The sequence below is a fragment of the Populus euphratica genome, unplaced genomic scaffold, assembly GCF_000495115.2.
Source record: "Populus euphratica unplaced genomic scaffold, PopEup_1.0 scaffold1.1, whole genome shotgun sequence".
In the NCBI taxonomy this organism is placed as follows: domain Eukaryota; kingdom Viridiplantae; phylum Streptophyta; class Magnoliopsida; order Malpighiales; family Salicaceae; genus Populus; species Populus euphratica.
Genome location: NW_011499845.1, coordinates 7,797,955 through 7,817,532, shown reverse-complemented (window position 1 = coordinate 7,817,532; position 19,578 = coordinate 7,797,955). Strand labels below are relative to the sequence as shown.

Below are 19,578 nucleotides of genomic sequence, written 5' to 3'. Positions count from 1 at the left end.
AATGATCGGGTGTCCAGAGTGTCCCAATTTTAACTTCCCTCAAGGCAATTAAAATTCCCCACATAATAGTTCAACACATGTAATTAGGCAAACATGTGTGATTTCTTCTTCTTCAGCTCCATCGACCACCATGATGGCCATTAGATGCCTCCTAATCGGGCAATCTCTCTTTAATAATTCATCACTGCCTTTTATGATCTCAATCTCAACGATCGGACCATACCATTGCATTCGGAACGATCAAATTAGCTGGAAACAAGTCTGAAATCATCCAAATCGCACTTCAGACGGCTAAGATTTGATCAAAACAATTCTGGCCTGATAAACGGCCCAGATTCAATCTCAGAACCGGTTGCACGTAGACTCTGCCACACAGGATCAAAATTCAGGGAGCTGACGTGGCTGTAATGACGTGTCATCCACGTAGGACATATATGTCAACCAAATCTGACGTGGCAGTTTGACTGGTCAAAGTGCTGATGTGCCAGGTGATGTGCCTGATTACTGTGTAGGACTGCTGATGTGCCTAATGACGTGGCAGTTTGACTGGTCAGAGTGCTGATATGTCAAGTGACGTGTCTGATGACTGTGCAGAACTACTGACGTGGACAGTCACCCCGCCGGCGCGTGCGACGGTTTCCGACGTCCGATTTCGACGCGGTTTTCACCAGTGGCTTCGTCTCTTCCTCCTCTACACAGTAGTATGGTCAAAACACAATTTTGACAACTTTCATTTTTGAGCAAAATCAAACACCACTTTAAACCGAACGCTCTGATACCAATTGTTGGGAATTTCGACCGGTGATGTTCTGATACTTGCTCATAGGAGGGTCAAGCACACTGACACAATATTTAACTTGGTTCGGCAAAACCGCCTACATCCACGGGAGAAGTCAATATATTTAGAGATAGAGAAAGAATACAAAACAAATACATGGAGGAGGAGGATTACACCCTCTCATACTCAACTCTCAACTCTCTTTGCTGCACTTGCAGCTGCTGCAATGGCAGCAAGGCTGCTGCCATTGCAGCTCTCTCTTCCTCTCTACTCTCTTCACATTTTCATAATTCTCTTCACACATTTTGCTCTCTTGCATATGCCTCTATTTATAGGCATTCATGGAGGCTTTTCTTCAACAAAGGTGGCTGCCAACTCCAGCTCTTCTTCAACAATGATGGCTGCCAACCTTTGACATCTTGGATGAGTGCACATGGTTGGTTCAATGGTCAATGGTTGTTGCACATTAATGGCAACCAACCTAACATGGACTGCTCTTTTTGGAGATGTTCCATTAAATATACGCTCTCACTCAGGATTTTTGTCTTTTAGGTTCTGCTTAGATATTTAAATGATGATGGTGAGTACGGAAGTGATTATAATTTAAAGTGTTTTTTATTTAAAAATAAATTAAAAAATATTTATAACATCAGCATATTCAAATAATTTTAAAATATAAAAAAATAATTTTAATAAAAAAATTAAATTTTTACAAAACAATTATTCTAAATTTCTCCATTTTGAAGAAGATGATTGAGGGACATGACTAGAAGGTTTATCCATGGTGCAGGATTGAATTCCTCATCCTTCGTAACTCCTTTTGATACGTGAGAATTTTCGTTACCAAACAGGTGCCTACCCTGTTACATGGCTTAAAAAAGAAAAGCTACATCAGTTATTCAGCAACTAGGGATTAGAAATAGCAGTTGTACACAGTTTTGAATTTCTTACGTTGCTGATGATCATAAAAAAGCCAGTTCAAATATTAAAAAATGATGAACTTAAAGTGACAGCCACTTGACAAATGACTTTGTCACCTCGACCAAGGAAAAACGTAGAATCCTGAAATGAGTTATAACCTGAGGAGTGAAGAATCAGGAAATAGCGAGTTACATAGAAATGGGGAGCCTCTTGACAGCACGAAACAAGAAAATTATACTTGCAAGCCTGCACAATACCTGAACACAGCAAAAGGTAACCTGGAGAGGCTCTTGAAAGGTTCACAAAAACACAGCACCAAAACAAGACCAGAGTTTCAGCCAACACAGCACGCAACTAAATCATATGATCCAATTCAGAACAGAAAGCAGGTCAGATCCCTAAACATCACAGCATCTGGGGATCACGGGCTATAAAGAGCACGTGCTTAGCTTTTAATTAATAACTTCAGTTTGTAAGGAGACCTGTGTAATTATGTCCATCAATAATCGCTCATATGAGTTTATAAATGGAGAAGATGAAAGAAAGTTGAAGAATTTCTTATGTTTGATTAAAGAGCAGGAAGTGTAGATAATTTTCGCATCATACATTGCATTCATGTCATCGGAGATAGAGTTCCTAAATTACAAGGACATTATAGAGATTTTCCCTCGCTTCATTTTCTGTTTCATGCCGTCAAAGGTATTCTTGGTTAGCATGCACGTTACTCCAAACTAGTCCATTCAACGAAATAAATTCCTTTGAATTATGGTCTCTTGAAAAGTCTAAGAAAGGGAGTAAATGTTTGCTCAAAACCTCCTTCCCTCCCTTAATATTTGAAATAATGTTTCTTTTTTCTATCTCAAATACTTGAAAACCACAAGAAGATGGCGATGTTGATTTTTTTTTCTCATTTAATGAAGGAATTAGTATTAGTGATCCAAATTAGCGAAGGTTCCGAAGCAGAGTCAGTGCTACAGGCTATACAAGAAACTGTTTATCAGACAGTTTTTGGTAAAAAAGCTTATGGTTAATTTGTAGCTGACTTGCTAGCTGCCAATTTCTATCATCTTAATACTATACTGGTGCCAATAAATGGATAAAATCAGTGTAGGAAAGTAGGAAATTCGTAGCAAATTGCAATTGTAAGCACATGAAAATTTGCTTTTTTAAAAATATTATTGCAAGCCGCCACAGTTCCTAGAAGCTATCTGAGATTTCTTGCAACGGAAACCTCTAAAGAAATACAAATGGTGCAGACAGCTAGCTGAGTTTTTTTTTTTTTTTTTCCGAGCACTTCATATGAAAAGAATGATGTATCCAACTCTTGTGTCTTCTTAACATCCATCCATCCAGGAGCGCCATGACAGTGCAAGACTTGTGCTCCCACCTCATTTGCAGCCAACATGATCCGAATAACTATATGAACAAATAATGACACCACCACCATTAGAGTGATACACCAGGCATTAAATCACAATAACGAGCATCAACTTTTAACTTTTTACATAAAAGAAGATGCTTAACTTAAAAAAAAAAAAAACCCATCAAGAGTCACCTGTGACTTGCCTGCGCAGCACGTGACCTTGGTGAATTTGGCGGAGAGTGGAGGGCTTCTCATTATCTTTAGCATTATCATCAGCTGCTTTGGTTTGTGAAGGAGAATTCAGAATGGCCTTCGATGGCTTAAAATTTGGTCAAGAAAAGAAGACATATAGCCCTGTTCTCTTTATAAGGATTACCTGGTTTCTGGTTGAAGTAGAAAAAAACGTTTCGAAAATAAAACAGCCTGTGAAACTGGTTGAAGGTGAGAAGCTAAGATTATAGAAGCCAATGCCGGCTTAACTGTCGGTTCACTCTCACTGGCTAGCGGCAAAAAAACGATACAGGTGCCGGAGATTGATCCATTTGGGCATGTGCTGGACTAGATGGACTAAAAAGTGAGTTTTAAAAAAATATAAATTATATTGTTTTCATTGAAGGTACTTTTAAGTTAAATCTATGCTAAGCTAAACTATATGTTAATTAATTAAATAATTAAACTAAACAAAATGCAATTTTAACTTTCTGTCATCACATAATCACGGTACGTTTGCATGTTGATGTTTATTTGAAAAGTATTTTTATTTTTTAATGTTTTTAAAAAGTATTTTTTATTGTTTTTTAATTTTTTATATTATCATATCAAAATTATAAATCACTGAAAAATACAAATAAACTTTGAGAAGGGATACCTGCTTTTCTTTTTGTGATTTTTGTTGTTTTTAGAAAATAATTTTCTAACGCGTGGATTAGTTTAGTCTAAGTTCTTGCAGGTGACATGCGTTTTGCATGACCAGTAGGCTTAACAAATCAATAATAGGATGTAATTTTTTTGTAATGCTCCTTGTAATTTATTAAATTTGTTGATCATACCCTGTGAGGTATTTGTTAATAACTTATCTTGTATATTTGTTTTTTAATAGCGTTTGGAAACATGGATCTACCCATATTTTCTAAAAAAAATATTTTTTTATATTTTTAATTATTTTGATATGTGATTTTAAAAATAAAATAATATTATTTTAATATATTTTAGTATAAAAAATATTTTTTAAAAATAATAAATACACTTGTAAACAGGCCCTACGCTTTGCTTTCAGCGACTTCTTTTGAGATTCATTGATTTTAATCGCGTCGGTGATCGAGGAAAGGGCTCACACAAAGGTATGGTGGCTTTGACGAGGGAATGGAAAGAAAACTTTGCTTCTAGACTTGGAAGGAAAGGAGAGGAGATGGGTAGGTGAGTGAGGTGATTCCCCTTCTTGGAAGTAATTTCAAGCTTCAATCGTAGGTTGAAGTCATAATTACGTGAAAGAAGATTTGGTGTAATTGTTAGGGTGGAGGGTCAAATTAAACAATCAAATGTTGCTTTGAAATTAATTTATTCCATTTATAACTTTAATTAAATCAAGAAAAATATGTTTTATAAACGGAAAAATGTAAATCATTATATTGGAAAAAAAGAAGAGAGTAGAACATTAGAACCTCAAGGAAAAAATGCAGTTCAAAAAAGCAAAAACCCCTGTTTTATAGATCGTTTGCTATTACAGTATAACCATATTTTTAAATTTTATTTTATTTTTAACTTTAAATTGTTTTTTTATTTTTTAAGATTTTTTAATATTAAAAATAAATTTTAAAAAATAAAAATAAAAAATTATTTTAATATATTTTTAAATAAAAAATATTTTAAAAAAATAACACCTATTATTCTCTCCAATAAATCATATCTGTATGTGTTAAAATACAAGTTTTCGATGTCTCTCTTTTTTTATTTTTTATCTATTCTTAATCAGTTTTCCTTGTAATTGAGAAAAAGAGGACCACGTCAAACCAATCAATAATTTATTTCATTTTTTTCTTGTCAAATTTATGCAACATATAAAGAGAAAATTGTCCTTTTGCTTTAAATATAAATGAGAAATTGACTTCAAGCGATGCATGATCTCGATGGAGACTGATGAGATTACCCATTAGCCTAACTTGATCATATCTTCTCAGTTACAGTAGTAGGATTGGACCCGAAATTAAAATCTAACGTTCCTTTTGCTTTAAATAATAATTTTTTATTTTTTAAAATTTATTTTTAATATAACATATCAAAATAATTTAAAAAATACTAAAAAGTAATTTTTAAATATTTAAATAAAAACACGGCAATGACAAACACTCCAACGTGTCAATAAAATCTTAATTTTATTGGTAACTAAATGTGGCACGGCAATCTAAAAATGGTTTGTTAAATGAAGGTTAATCTTATCATTCCATCCAAGCACAGACCAGTTTTAACAGTAGGTGGGGGTGGGTACAGCAGTAACTAACTAAAAGAAGTAAAAAAATACCACGGGATACGGACGGACTTGTAAGCATGAGAGCAACGGGGTGTGCTAGATCGAAAGTTAAAAATTAAAAAAAATATTATTTTAATTTTTTATGCTTGTTTTATAAACCGGAGAGAGTACTATAAACAAAATGCTAAAATATTTTTATTTTTATAAATATTATTTATACATGTCTTTTAAAAAAAGTTAAAATTAATAAAGTGAGGTCAATAAAAAATAAATCAATTGAATGTAACAATATTGAAAAAAAAAACATCAAACTCATTAAAAAAATAAAATAAATATTTTTTTCCCTCTAATATAGATAGCTTTTTAAATATATTTTTTTTTGTGAAATATATATAGTAAAAAAAATTATATTTATATTATTTAAAATATTATTTTATCAATTTTAGATCTTCAAAATAATTCAGGCGTCTCTTTGGGTGAACAACCACTCGGGGCATTGAAGCAATTTGGAAAAAAATAAATCAGATGTAATTAATTAGTTAACCGACTGTCGGTAAATAACTTTAATGCCAGAAAGAATCAGAAGAGATTGACCAATTCCATGGAACCGTCTGAATAGGATTCCCTTGCCTGCATTTTCTGCCTTCTCCCTTTTCCTCTCCTGTAGTTCTTTTCGTTTCTTTGACCGTTTACAGACACTCTCTCTCTCTCTTAAGGCCTCTTCTTCTTCACCACCCTCCCCTCTGTTTTCCATCAACTCAAACAGTGTCTTTCTCTCTCTCTCTCTCTGAAATGGCGAGTTTTACTTTGCTTTCCTATTCAATGTCTGACGCTCCAATGATCTCAGCTCCTGCGTATTCATCTTCTTCTTCTTCTTCTTCTTTGGGAGCTGGAGGCGAGGATGCTTTCGAAGACGACGCCTGCAGTATTTGCCTCGATCCTTTCACCCCCCAAGACCCTGCTACTGTATACCACTCCATCACTCTTTGTTTATTCATTTTTTTTTTGTTTTTAGGGAAATAAAAGGGAAGTTTATGTATCAGTTGGAATCAAATTTAGAAAGTAGTAAGTTTGTGGCACAATCATTTAATTATCATAATTTGTTTTCCTGGTAACATTGAGGTAAATTTTATGATCTCTAACCGCTTTCTTTTGGCACCATTTTCATTCGAAGAGAACTGTTGACGAGAAATAATTTCATTTTAATGCCTAAAGAAAATATGAGCTTTTCTTTTTCCTGAAAGCACTAAAGGATGGTCTTGGAATATATAAATTATTTTTTACAATCTCTTATCTGCATATATTTTCTTGGCCCTGTTTTATTTTTTTTTTTAATTTTTGCTACGGTTTCCATGAAAGATTGATGATATAATACCAATGCTAGAATTGATCTGAGGCAGTGGCGGAGTCACAAGGGGATTAAGGGTACCCCTTAATACTTTTTTTTTTAATATTTTTTATATTAAAATTTTAATATAATAATTTAACAATTTTTTTTACTAGTGCTTTGACGAGGGAATGGAAAGAAAACTTTGCTTCTAGACTTGGAAGGAAAGGAGAGGAGATGGGTAGGTGAGTGAGGTGATTCCCCTTCTTGGAAGTAATTTCAAGCTTCAATCGTAGGTTGAAGTCATAATTACGTGAAAGAAGATTTGGTGTAATTGTTAGGGTGGAGGGTCAAATTAAACAATCAAATGTTGCTTTGAAATTAATTTATTCCATTTATAACTTTAATTAAATCAAGAAAAATATGTTTTATAAACGGAAAAATGTAAATCATTATATTGGAAAAAAAGAAGAGAGTAGAACATTAGAACCTCAAGGAAAAAATGCAGTTCAAAAAAGCAAAAACCCCTGTTTTATAGATCGTTTGCTATTACAGTATAACCATATTTTTAAATTTTATTTTATTTTTAACTTTAAATTGTTTTTTTATTTTTTAAGATTTTTTAATATTAAAAATAAATTTTAAAAAATAAAAATAAAAAATTATTTTAATATATTTTTAAATAAAAAATATTTTAAAAAAATAACACCTATTATTCTCTCCAATAAATCATATCTGTATGTGTTAAAATACAAGTTTTCGATGTCTCTCTTTTTTTATTTTTTATCTATTCTTAATCAGTTTTCCTTGTAATTGAGAAAAAGAGGACCACGTCAAACCAATCAATAATTTATTTCATTTTTTTCTTGTCAAATTTATGCAACATATCAACATGATTGTCTGTGATGGATTGTTATATTTAGGGCTTAATTTACCTTTGGACATGTTTCTTGTCTCAGGACACCTGCTGCAAACATCAATATCATCTTCAATGTATTGTTGAATGGTAGGTAACAATCACCATAACATTGTTTTATAGGAATCCATGCCTTGCATTGGATTTTGATGCTATGACTGTCATTGATTTTACTTGTTTCTTGTTTAGGTCACAGAGAAGCAAAGAGTGCCCGATATGCTGGCAGCTTCTTGTACTGAAAGACCCTGCCAGGTATATGATTTCTCGTGAAAAGCCATCTATATCAATCTTTACCTCTATTGTCCAGTTTTGCGTTGATCAAAGGAACCTAATGGATTGCGGCTTCTGTTTGCGCACCTTTGTTTTTTATTCTGTTTTTCTAGCCAAGAGCTTCTAGCTGCTGTTGAGACTGAGAGGGTTGTCAGGCCAAGGAACTCTAACCCTGCATCCATGATCGTTCATCATTTGGATGAAGATTATGATGTAGAGCAGGTGATTATTTAGTCACTTTGAAACCATAACAGCAACTCTTCATTTCACTGCATAGCTGCCTCAAAAGTTTTTCTTTTTATTTATTGGGTGCTAATGGAAATTTTTAGGATTCCTATTCAGATGACTCTGATTTCGACGATCATGTTATGCAGCATCTATCTGCTTCTGCTGCCAGCAGAGCTCGTTATGTTTGCAAAAGGGAGAGGCATAGGTCTGCCGGACTTGGTCCCTCCCAGGTTCTTGTCTTGACCTCTCCTGAACATGTATCCACTGTTCAGCAAACATACACTTCACCAGAAGAAGGTCAAATTTTAAGTTATGGGTCATCAGTGATTAATTCATCAACTCCTGGCACACCATCAATTATAATTCAAAATTTGTCATCGGTGGCCCCTCCGGTTGTGAACCAAGTCTCCACCACTGCTGTCAATAGCCCTTTAAAACCCAGGTATTATTCTTTTAATTGCAACTTGTGATGCAGACATTGTTTGTCATCTGGCTAGGTGAATAGTTGAACCACGAGTTGAATGGGTCAGAACATGTGAGATTAGCTGAAAACAATAGGGAGAAAAATAAGAATGACCCTTCCAATGCAATGCCCTTCTTTTTTTCTTTATAGCCAACCTCCATTTTCCTCCCTCATTATCTTTTAACTGGTGGTATCATTGGATGAATGGCATTTCTTTAACAGAATTCTTCTGTGGTAGATTGATATGGCATGTTTCTTGTTGTCTGTAGCTGGACTCTCTCTCTCTCTCTCTCACGCACACACACACGTGCACGCGCGCGCATTCATGGGCATGCAGCTGCCACGCGCACACACACGTGCGCGCGCGCGCATTCATGGGCATGCAGCTGCACACATTATCTTTGTGTATCTTATTTTTTCAAATGCTCGCGATGCAGGATTCTCTTTAGACAGCCACCAACTGATACTCCCCAAGGGCAAGGGTCATCAGATATGTTATCTCTCTCAGAATCTATTAAATCTAAATGGTTTGCTGCTTCAGCCAGGTAGATAATCGCAGCTTGGTTCTTTGGGACTGATGTTTACATGTTCAATTTCTGCTGCTGAAGTGTGTGGATATCTTGCAACAGGTACAAGGAATCACTTTCAAAAGGTACCAGAGGTATGAAGGAAAAGCTACTTGCAAGGAATAATTCGGTTAAGGAGCTGAGCAAAGAAGTTCAAAGGGAGATGAGTGCAGGCATTGCTGGTGTTGCACGAATGATTGAGCGCATGGATCTTACTTCAAAACGCATGGGACCCTCCATGTCTGATTCTGGTTTTACTGGGGGAACTTCAAATTTCTCCTGGAAGGGGAAGGGTGTGGAACAGAACATCATTGCTCAGGCTTTGGCCAAAGAAAGTGAGGAAATTGCTCATGATACAAGTTTAGGTGCTTCCTCACATGCCTCTGCTACTGTCCCAGCCCAAGTGGAAATCTCCCATGCGCAGGTTTGGAAACCACTGAAGTTTTAACATATCCTCCATTGCCATAACAGATTGGTTCCAGTATGTTAAATCTGAAGTGTTGACGTTTAACAATATTTTTCCATGTCATTAAAATATTTATGCCAATTGATAATGATAAACGTGGAGACTAACCACCTATGCGCATATAGTATCAGAACATGTTAATCTGTGCCTTTTTCTTCTTCCCTCGTTTTACAGAGAGGTCATTGATAACATGGCGCTTGGACCTGGTAGCTTGACTCTGTTTGAACTTATCATCTAAGAAGGCATATGATGCAAGTGACGTGCTGTGAAGAAACCAAGTGCCTGTTGGTTTGCGTCCTGCATCGAATATTTATGCACAGCAACGCCCTGTTAATTAACCAAGAATGACTTGCTGTTCTGGGATACCTTTTCCTTTTGTCACAATAAACTGTTTGAAGAGTTTAAGATAGATTAATGTATGAATTCTTTTCATTATTTGCTTTTCAAGTAAAAAGAAACTTGATGTTCTTCCTCGCCATGCCTACTCCTGTTTAAGATAGATCATTTCCAGCTTAACGTTATGAAGTGCACTGTTTATGACATATGAGTAACGCTTTCGTAATGTCGTATTCTTTATATTGGTGAAGCGATGCCGATGAAATTTAGTCCGGGGCCAGAATTTGGGCGTTTGAAACAAAATGGCCGCCTCAATTTATTTTTTTTAGATTAACATGGGTGTTCGGATTAGTTTATGCACATCACGATTATTGATTAAAACTTATTTGCATTATTGGTGAATCCACTTTCCGGAAGATGGACCAATAATGCACCAATACTTATTTGCACCAATAACAGTTTTAACATATCCCATGCAATACTTTTTTTTAGATTAATATGGATATTTGGACCAGTTTATGCACACCACGATTAATTTCATAGGCTGTCCCATGCAATACTTATTTGCATTATTGGTGAATCCACTTTCCCAGAAGATGGACTCCGCACTACTCATCCATAGATATTGCATTATTGGTGAATCCACTTCTTTGCATTATTAGATCTTCACCGAACTTCGGTTCTTTAATTTATGTGCCTGACCTCTAACTTCGTTAGATGGATAATTGATGAATTAATACTAGATTCAATTTCTTGGTTCGAGAAATTTATTTTATACTTTATTGATTATTAATAATCACACTACAAGACATTTATAAAAATATAAATGACTATTTTATAAGAGAGATTGGTATGGAAAAGAGAGGGGGGGAAAAGAGCGCTGAAATTAAAAGAAAATCTTATCCGCAAAGTTAGGTGGCTTAATTAATTATACCAACCTACCTAGCTAATTAATTACGCTCATAAATTAAAGTAAATGCATTCGCAAACCTTCTGAATAAAAATACACACGCCTTGCGGGCCATTAATTTGTATTTTAAACTTGGGTTTAATAAATATGAATAATCTGCGAAATATTTATAATACCATAAAGAAAAAACAGAACATAATTGTTTTATTTATTTATGTATTGAGAAAACATATATAATTGTTTTATTGATTGATAATAACACGCAGATAGTATCGTATTTCTTTGGCAAACACATACATATATAACAGCGTACACGTACGACCACTCGCAGAACGAACAGAACCGCGAGAGCATGAGAGATGAATTAACCATTTATAATCGTACCCCCTGCATGCATTACACCAAACAAGTCTCATTAATTAATATTATAAGTTATATATGTGTGTGTGTGTGTGCGTGGTTAATAACGAATTAAATTGTTCTACATACCATTAGGATGAAGAACTTGGCCAGTCATGTAAGACGAGCACTGATTGGAAGCCAGGAAGACGTAAGAAGGTGCCATTTCGTAAGGCTGTCCTGCTCTTCTCATTGGCACGTCAGACCCCAAGTATTCTACCTCGTATGCAGGCAGAGATGCGGGTTGCAGTGGCGTCCAGATCGGACCTGGAGCCACACCATTGACACGAATTCCTTTATCCACAAGTCTTAGAGCCAATCCCCTAGTGAAGGAAACAATCGATCCCTTGGTAGACAAATAGTCAAGTAATTGGTGAGGGGAGCCAGCATAAGCAGTAACAGATGTTGTGTTGATTATACAACTTCCTTCTTTCATGTGCTTTAATGAATGCCTGCGTGTACCAATTGAAGAAATTATTAATGCAATTAGGAAGAAATAATTAGGTGCTAAAACTAGGTTCTGTTTAATTAGGGTTGTGATTTTTGACATGGTTGGAACTGTTAATTATTGGTGGTTCTTATTAAGAATTGATTGGAGATTATACTGTTACAATGTTTTTATATATGTTGAACATTCAATACGCATAACTTCGAAACTTTTGTTTTTATAGTATGGTCTAGTTCCTGGATTAAGAGAAAAGAAAAACCGAATACACAAGTAGTGACTGTTTCTCAGCACTTGTTTTCTTACTTGGTCATGAAGAAACAACCAAATATGTTGGTTCTGAACAGCCTCACCAGCCAGTCCTCAGTAATCTCTTCTACCAAGTTGGTATAATGCTGTACGCCAGCATTGTTGACCAAAATATCAATCCGCCCATATTTACTCGCAACTTGTTCGACAACCCTCTTGCAATCTTCTTCTGATGAAACATCAGTAGCTATGGCAATTGGATCATCTGCATCGCTTGACTTAGCCTTCAGTAGCATCTTTAGGGTGTCATCCTTGTCTCTGTCCTCAATGCCTTGTACATATGTAAAGGCCACAGTTGCACCCTCTAATGCAAAATGGTAGCATACAGATCTTCCTATCCCCGAATCCCCTCCAGTCACCAGAGCTACCTTTCCCTGACGTAGTATCAGCAGACATGTATAGTTGCTTCAGTACCATTATATATGCATTGAGATAATGAAGAGAAACACACACATATATATAAGTTATAAATATATGTAAGTGTGTGTGCTTGATCATATATATCTAAGAAAATTAAGAGAAAAGGAGAAGCAAAATAACAAAGCACGTACGTTGAGTTTTTCGGAAGGCTTGTAGTCAGGGTTTATGGCTAGCGGAAGTGGGCACATGACATATTCTTTACCTGGTTGCTGAGGTTGAGTCTGTGGTGGAAACTGAGGTTTTCTTTGTTCTTCCATTGTTGCTTGAAACTGTGTGAATTCTAGTAATTAAAACCAAGGTGGGCTTTGCTAAATATTGCTATTGCTTGCATGGAGATGGAGAGCAGGATCCCTGGAGGGCTCTCCCTTTATAAGGAAAATATTACTTGCAGTAGTAGATTAACACGTGCGTGAATTAATTGAAGGCCCTGCTAAATCTGCCAAGTGTCAAAAACCATTCCATCACCGATTGACTCAACGGTTCAAATTAAGAAAAACGATTTCGAACACGTAAGAGTGGAAATGGACTAGTGCACGTGGATGCCAAGGAAGAAAGGCACCCAGGATGTGCGCGTGGAAAATATTACATGATGTGGCGGTGTACCATATTCTCGCATGGACTCTCGTGAATTAATTGAAGGTGCTGCTGAATCTGCCAAGTGTCAAATGCATTTAGCAATTTCACTAATCGATGAGTTCCAGTGGTTCACGTTACCGCTGTTCTCATCTCGGGGACTGGTTGAGTAAGAAACGAAATTACACAGAACCACGTCATCTACCGATTGATTAGTAGGTTGAAATAAAGAAAAACAATTTCGAACACGTTAGAGTGAAAAGGACTAGTGGATGTGGATGCCACCACAGCAGGGGTATAAGTGCAATTTTTCCGCTATAAGCGAGACAAGATGGTGAAACCGAAAATGTTGACTTTTAGGTTTGTGCCCTCGTTGCTGACGGGTTCATGAGATTGGGATAGAGATAGATGCACTGCTGGAATTCTAATTGGGTCGATCACAGCCATAGGGGCTAACTCGAGTAAGATTTTTAGTGGGCAAAACTCAAAAGCTGGCCCAAATCAAATAATCGAAGCTGTTATCGAAGCTGTTTTGTTTTTATGTCTTAATAGTATTTTTTAAAAAATATTATTAAAATTATTTTTTAACCAGTTTATTGGATGATTATTTTTTAAAATATTTTTTTTGAAATATATTAAAATAATATATATTTTTTAATTTTTTAAAATTTATTTTTAATATTAACCTATCAAAACAATCTAAAATTATAAAATAATAATAATATTTTTAAAATATAAAAATAAATAGACGGTTAAACCAGCCATAACCACCCATTACCACCGAACCCACCGTCCTTCTACTAGATGCCAATTACTGATTAGAGGGACAACTCAACAAATTTAGACTTAATATTGATTATGAGATGAACGATTTGTAATCCTAAGATTGTTAATTATTGTCTGAAAATTTTTTTGGTCTTTCTATGTCAAGTCCATATATGAGGAGTAACATTGTCTGTAAGAGACTTTGAAAAAAGAAAAAAGAAAAAAACAATTTCTCCTTCGGTCCTGATCGTTTTCAAAATCAACCGTCCAAAAACACACAAAATAGTGTCTAAAACATAAGGATCCATTTTTAATTTTCTAATTTTATAAATAAAAAAAACTCAAATTTGAGATCTGAAATCCCAAACTCATAACAAGACGATGGTTGTTGTGGTGGTCATAACTGAGGAGGTGATGGTGGAGGAAATGGGGTGGAGGAGAAGAGTGTAACCAGTACTTGTTATGGATTTTGTGGTTTTTAACAGGTCAATTTCTTCGGGTTATAATGATTTTGATGGTGTTTTTCAATATTGTGAATGGGTTGAAGGAATGGGAGAGAAAGAAGTGAAGAATATTGGATAGAAAGATCATATTCTTAATTCTTTTGCCTTTTGTTGAGTTTCAAGAAATCTGAAGCGCGCTTGTTTTTTAAACCAGTTACAAATTAATGATAAGGGATCTAGTTTTGATATTTTATTTATTTATTAGATATAAACTTTGAGAGTAATATTTATGAATATTTATTAAAAAAATAATATATTAAATTAATGTATGAGATGCTCTTTCAAAATTTATCAAAGAGTGAATTTAGTTCTGATTGAAGTACAAGGTGATAGGAAAGTATTTTTGAAAAAAAAACTAATTATAAATCAAGGCAATTACATACCATCCAGGTATTTTGTAATTGTGACAAATATAACCATATATATAGAATAATTTTGAAACAGTGTAAATATGATTTTGTCCTCACCATAAAAATGATTAAGCCTACAATCAAGGGTAGAAATGTTTTTTTATATGATATATTTGTCATTATAAAATTTATTGGGGACAAAATGGTCTGAATATTTTTATTGTTATAGTGTAATGATTATTTTACACTCAAAAGCAAACACACATGATCTTTTGGTGAGGAGGTTTTTTGTCCTTTAAAAAAAAATAAAGAGTAGAGTTACAGTCATGCTCTTGAATAAAAAGGGCTTGGCCTAGCGGTGGAAGGGGCTTGTCTCCTTCCACTGCACCTGGGTTCGAGCCCTAGCATGCACGCCTGTCATTCCCGCGGTGCCTTACATACCTACTGGGTTTGCAGGATATTCAGTGGGCCGTGGAGATTAGTCGTGGTGCGCGCAAGCTGGCCCGGACACCCCACGTAAATCAAAAAAAAAAAATAATAAGCTTTTTCATTTTTTTTATAAAAAAATGTAAAATAAAAAAATTAGATTTGATATTCAAAAAATAAAGGCTATTTATAATTGGCTCTACGACGTGGGTGTTTTTATTAGTTTTTATTGCACTTTGATTTTTTCATTATTTATTAGATCATCTTTAAAAATTAATTTTTTAATTCATCAAGTGACCCCAAGCTAATTCAAGTCTTTTTCTTTGGTGTTTTGTTTTTTGAAAAATAAATTTCATCTTTAATATTTTTTTTTTTTGCCAGATCACATGTTTTAGTTAATTTAACCTAAATTATATCGCTTCACCTGATGTAAAGCATAAACCTACCTATCTAGTCTCCTTTTCTAAGGTGAAAGCATAAAGGAATGTAAGGATCCATTCATATGCTTTCCAATCCTTTCGAATCGGTGTCTATTTTTTACCCGATTCGGTCTTTTTTACTCTTCGTCCATCTGAAAATCCTTTTTCCTCTCAATCTTTATGCAATCCTGAAAATTTTCGAACCAGAACAATGGCTTTATAGTCTCCAGCCTTTTTAACTTCTTAACAGAAGCGTATACATTAAGACGCTCGTTTTTTGACGAGAAAAGCTGTCAGGTGTTTAATTATCGAAGTGCCTATCAAAATTCCCAAGGTTAGTGAGACGAGCCACATGGATAATTTCAACCATTGATGCACCTCCTGCGGAATAATCCTCCTAAAAAATCATACAATCTTAGAAATGCAGTGTTTTTTCATTACAAAATAAGGACACCAAAATCTCATCAAAATTTCTGAAAACATTCTCCTACTGACCATTGATACAAACCAAAGCTAAAAACTGGTGAAATATAACCAATTTACACCATTGTTCTAAGCAATGCTGATGTTCGCTACCTGCTCCATTCATAATCTCCCCCATATCTTGGACTGGCATTGTTTCCACGGCTACTGTCATCTGGTTTTATGGAATTTGCATAGGCATGCCAGCCCAGGAGGTATGGCAAGATATACTGCAAGAGACATGAAGTACATCAGAAACAACATGATTGGAAGAATGAATAAAACAAAATGTTCACTCCATACAAACCCAATTTTGTAATTTTGATCAGGAATTTACTCGTCCCCTTATTTCACATTTGGTTAAATTCCAAGAAGCAAATTCTTTTTTTAAGGATTTACTATTTGTTAGACAAGATTCAAATGCATTTGGTGTTGATAATATGCCAGCCATCATGTTCTCTATTTGACATTTTCTGGAAACAAAATGGGAAGACTTAAAACAATAGACCCAAGTACATAATACTTTGGACACCCAATTGAAAAACACTTTAGTTTGGAACTATATTTGAAAGCAGTTTCACATATGGGGACTATTTTGAGGGTTACCCTTTTAGATTTTGCACATCATCTTGCTACTCTACGGACCCTCCAGAGGCTGCTAGATAGCAAAATTCATAATGTTGGGCAGGTGGTATAGCTAATTCTATCGCATTAATTCAGCACGATCCCTCAATTTTCTGATGCTTGCAACTGAGTGTGTATGTGTGTGTGTGTGTGTGAGTGAGAGAGAGAGAGAGAGAGATGGCATACATTAAAAGCAGAGGTGAGGACAGTGTACTCTGCCTTGGTCACTGGAATGTATATGTTCTCATCTATATTCAAAACTTTGTTTTGAACACCTGCACAAGAACGAGATCCATGACAATGTTGGATTAATTTGCCTTCAAAATGTCAATGAGCCACAATTACATTCTCAACCATCCAATTACCATTTGCGCATGAGAATTTTATTTACCATCTGCGCATGAGAACTTTATTTTTGTTCCAACTCCAATGACAGAATTGAATGTGTATGCAAAGCAGCACTTCAATGTAATACCACCACAAAACACAATTGTGGAATTCAAAGTAAACGCAAGACTGGTAAAAATGATCTATCAGGACAATCTGCACCCCAAAATTTCAACCATACATCACATATGGATTGAATACTAATACTAGTTGACATTTTTTTTTATTTTTTTGCAGATATGATGGTAGACATATTTGAAACATTATCAGGGTGGTGAACAAGCAAGAACTTGGATGAAAAAAGATGTAATCTTAATATGATAGGTCCTCTGGATGTGAACCAAGAATTGCTCCATTATAACCACATAAATCATGTTTTTGGATTCAGTACCAAGAGTTCAAGGGAAAGAGAATTACTGAGGTTAAAGAAGTGACCAGAACCATCTGGAAGTGGTTCTACCTTCAACAACTTCCTGACCTTACCTTCATCACTGCAAATATCAACAGTTTTGTTTCATTTTACAAGCTCGTTAAAACACTAAGGCTATATAACTTGCAAGAATCCATGGTAAAAAACAAGCATCCCTGCAATCTATACCGAGCTGAATGATAAATGCACATGTATCGATAGGCAAACAAGATGGAAACATGGCAATTATGTGGCTCAATACAGTTCTTAAGGGACATAAAACCAGTCTTGAATTCTGAGTATCTTATAGCATCATGACATACTACAGCTTTCAGTTACAGTCAAATATGAGAGTAGAAACATACATTGTATACTGTTAGTTGAAGAAATTATCGCTCATCAAGTATAATCACCTGATGACCGCAGGAAGATGGAATCACAAAAAAAAGATTTTCATTTATTCTTCGTTGAAAAACTCATTTCAGATTGCAACAGATGAAGTGGAGTGGAGTCATATATTCAAGACAATGAGAACAAAAAGCATTAAAGCAGGACATGGCCAGCTGATTAAGGTTATATATTCCGTATCAGCAATCATTGTGAGAACACAAGATTACAAAGAAGAAATTAGAATGCAGAAAGAGCATGCAAAGAAGTTCAAAATGTTTAACTCTTGTCCACATGAAAAAATAGAGAGTACCTTTTTCCCTTATTAGGATCATGGAAAAATTCACATGAACCTTTTGCGTCAAGGCTTACAAGATGCCCAATTTCTGTCACTGACAACGAAAATACCTACAAGATGCCCAATTTCTGTCACCCACATTGAAAATTCATCATAAATCAAACATTAAAGGATAATTGTGATGGAGGAAACATGTCAAACACAGGAATACTTTTTATTTTCTCTCAATCATATCAAAGGCCTGCTTCTCCAATTTATGCTTGAGAGTTTAGCACGTGTCTACCAAAGGTGGTTAAGGCCCTGCTTTCTCACGTACACACACATTTAAGAAATTTAGGCGCCGTTTGAGAACACGCCTAAATTGCATTTCACAAAAATTTGAATTTTTTTAAAAAAAATTAATTATTATTTTTGTTTTTGAATTGTTTTGATGTCAAAAAATATTTTTAAAAAATAAAATAAAAATTATTTTAATACATTTCCGAAAAAAAGCAACTGTAAAACATTCTCAAACTAACACCATGATCGGCAATGAACGGAACAAGCCTGATCTTAAGTTGGAAGATTTTTTTTATTTTTTTGAGAATTAAGTGGTCAAGTATGTCAAGGAAAACTATTGGAAATTGAAACGGTAATTTAATTCGGGAACAGGCTTAGGTTAATTGTAGGTTACCTGCTTTCTGGTCCAGTCATATTGACGAACAGAAGCTGCAGGAGCAAACTGCAATAGCACGAAGCCTTCCTTGACCAGTTTATATGCCCCTGACTGCCATATATTAATTTTAAAACATAAAGAGAAGAGAAAAAAGAAAGAAAGAAACAAAACGAAAGTTTGAGGAGAAGAGCAGCGGGCTTACATCTAATGGGGAAAACTCTGGGGACCGAGGCTCTACAGTAAGAGCAGCCTTCCCTTTGTATATCGAATGGCCCACGAAAACCTTAGGCGGTGATTCTCCAACTGTGTGTGTGTATATAAAAATATATAACAATAATAGTGATAAATAAATTATAAACCTTAACGGCGATTCCAATCCAACTAATCAAAAGTGAAATACGGATAAATAAAAACTACCTGGAGGAGCAGAGGAAGGAGAGGGGCGTGACGGAGTTGTGAAGGTCTTGTGCTGCTGGTCGTAGTACTGGCACTTCACTCCCAAAGTTTTCTTCTTCTCGGTGCTTGAAGTTTTACTGTTCAATGAGATACTTTTTGGTAAGCAGAGACTGTTATACTGGGGAAGCCATAGTTTAGGGTTTTGAGGGGAACTACTCACCCGGCTCACACTGTTTAGCTGCAACATTTTCCCTCTTCCCTTTTCTTTGTTGAGCCAGAGACATTGTTTAGCTGCAACATTTTCCCTCTTTCTTCCCTTTTCTTTGTTGAGCCAGAGACC

The 19,578-nt window shown here is 35.2% G+C and overlaps 3 protein-coding genes and 1 long non-coding RNA gene across 7 annotated transcripts; 2 read left to right on the top strand and 2 right to left on the bottom strand.

Moving 5' to 3' along the window:
- Window positions 1–6,043: 6,043 nt before the first annotated feature.
- On the top strand, window positions 6,044–10,238 carry LOC105126738 (E3 ubiquitin-protein ligase RHF1A-like). Of its 3 annotated transcripts, XM_011027709.1 has the most exons (8): window positions 6,045–6,495; window positions 7,816–7,862; window positions 7,962–8,024; window positions 8,156–8,264; window positions 8,372–8,712; window positions 9,171–9,278; window positions 9,363–9,723; window positions 9,940–10,238. In XM_011027709.1, exons 1-8 carry the CDS (start codon window positions 6,322–6,324, stop codon window positions 9,949–9,951), a joined length of 1,215 nt encoding a protein of 404 aa, XP_011026011.1. In that variant the 5' UTR covers window positions 6,045–6,321; the 3' UTR covers window positions 9,952–10,238. The 3 variants fall into 3 exon arrangements, with proteins under 3 accessions (XP_011026017.1, XP_011026011.1, XP_011026003.1); XM_011027715.1 differs by having other exon boundaries at window positions 6,044–6,495; window positions 8,417–8,712; window positions 9,363–10,238; XM_011027701.1 differs by having other exon boundaries at window positions 9,363–10,238.
- A 955-nt stretch (window positions 10,239–11,193) lies between these two features.
- Window positions 11,194–12,930, bottom strand: LOC105126728 (glucose and ribitol dehydrogenase-like). Its single transcript, XM_011027689.1, has 4 exons — window positions 12,716–12,930; window positions 12,162–12,538; window positions 11,501–11,862; window positions 11,194–11,398 (listed from the first exon to the last, which is right to left on the bottom strand). Exons 1-4 carry the CDS (start codon window positions 12,839–12,841, stop codon window positions 11,376–11,378), a joined length of 888 nt encoding a protein of 295 aa, XP_011025991.1. The 5' UTR covers window positions 12,842–12,930; the 3' UTR covers window positions 11,194–11,375.
- A 3,081-nt stretch (window positions 12,931–16,011) lies between these two features.
- On the bottom strand, window positions 16,012–19,523 carry LOC105126712 (single-stranded DNA-binding protein WHY1, chloroplastic-like). 2 transcript variants are annotated; one of them, XM_011027674.1, is made up of 8 exons: window positions 19,260–19,523; window positions 19,045–19,145; window positions 18,861–18,953; window positions 18,203–18,297; window positions 17,511–17,584; window positions 16,893–16,981; window positions 16,179–16,312; window positions 16,033–16,134 (listed from the first exon to the last, which is right to left on the bottom strand). In XM_011027674.1, the coding sequence occupies exons 1-7, from the start codon at window positions 19,483–19,485 to the stop codon at window positions 16,193–16,195; spliced, it is 798 nt and encodes a 265-aa protein (XP_011025976.1). In that variant the 5' UTR covers window positions 19,486–19,523; the 3' UTR covers window positions 16,033–16,134; window positions 16,179–16,192. The 2 variants fall into 2 exon arrangements, with proteins under 2 accessions (XP_011025967.1, XP_011025976.1); XM_011027665.1 differs by having other exon boundaries at window positions 16,012–16,312.
- On the top strand, window positions 19,403–19,578 carry LOC105126721 (uncharacterized). Its single transcript, XR_842472.1, has 2 exons — window positions 19,403–19,483; window positions 19,537–19,578. It is a non-coding gene; the product is annotated as an uncharacterized LOC105126721 (long non-coding RNA).

Excerpts from the sequence above, each read along its gene's own strand:
- LOC105126712 (XM_011027665.1), bottom strand. The coding sequence starts at position 19,485 with ATGTTGCAGCTAAACAGTGTGAGCCGGGTGAGTAGTTCCCCTCAAAAC. Across the intron at positions 19,146-19,259 it reads TCCTTCCTCTGCTCCTCCAG|TTGGAGAATCACCGCCTAAG; the intron begins GTAGTTTTTATT and ends ACACACACACAG. Across the intron at positions 16,982-17,510 it reads TGGTCACTTCTTTAACCTCA|GTGTTCAAAACAAAGTTTTG; the intron begins GTAATTCTCTTT and ends GTTCTTGTGCAG.
- LOC105126738 (XM_011027701.1), top strand. The coding sequence starts at position 6,322 with ATGGCGAGTTTTACTTTGCTTTCCTATTCAATGTCTGACGCTCCAATG. Across the intron at positions 6,496-7,815 it reads CCCCCCAAGACCCTGCTACT|GACACCTGCTGCAAACATCA; the intron begins GTATACCACTCC and ends TTCTTGTCTCAG. Across the intron at positions 8,713-9,170 it reads AATAGCCCTTTAAAACCCAG|GATTCTCTTTAGACAGCCAC; the intron begins GTATTATTCTTT and ends CTCGCGATGCAG.
- LOC105126728 (XM_011027689.1), bottom strand. The coding sequence starts at position 12,841 with ATGGAAGAACAAAGAAAACCTCAGTTTCCACCACAGACTCAACCTCAG. Across the intron at positions 12,539-12,715 it reads AGCCTTCCGAAAAACTCAAC|GGAAAGGTAGCTCTGGTGAC; the intron begins GTACGTGCTTTG and ends ATACTACGTCAG. Across the intron at positions 11,863-12,161 it reads GGTTGTTTCTTCATGACCAA|GCATTCATTAAAGCACATGA; the intron begins GTAAGAAAACAA and ends TGGTACACGCAG.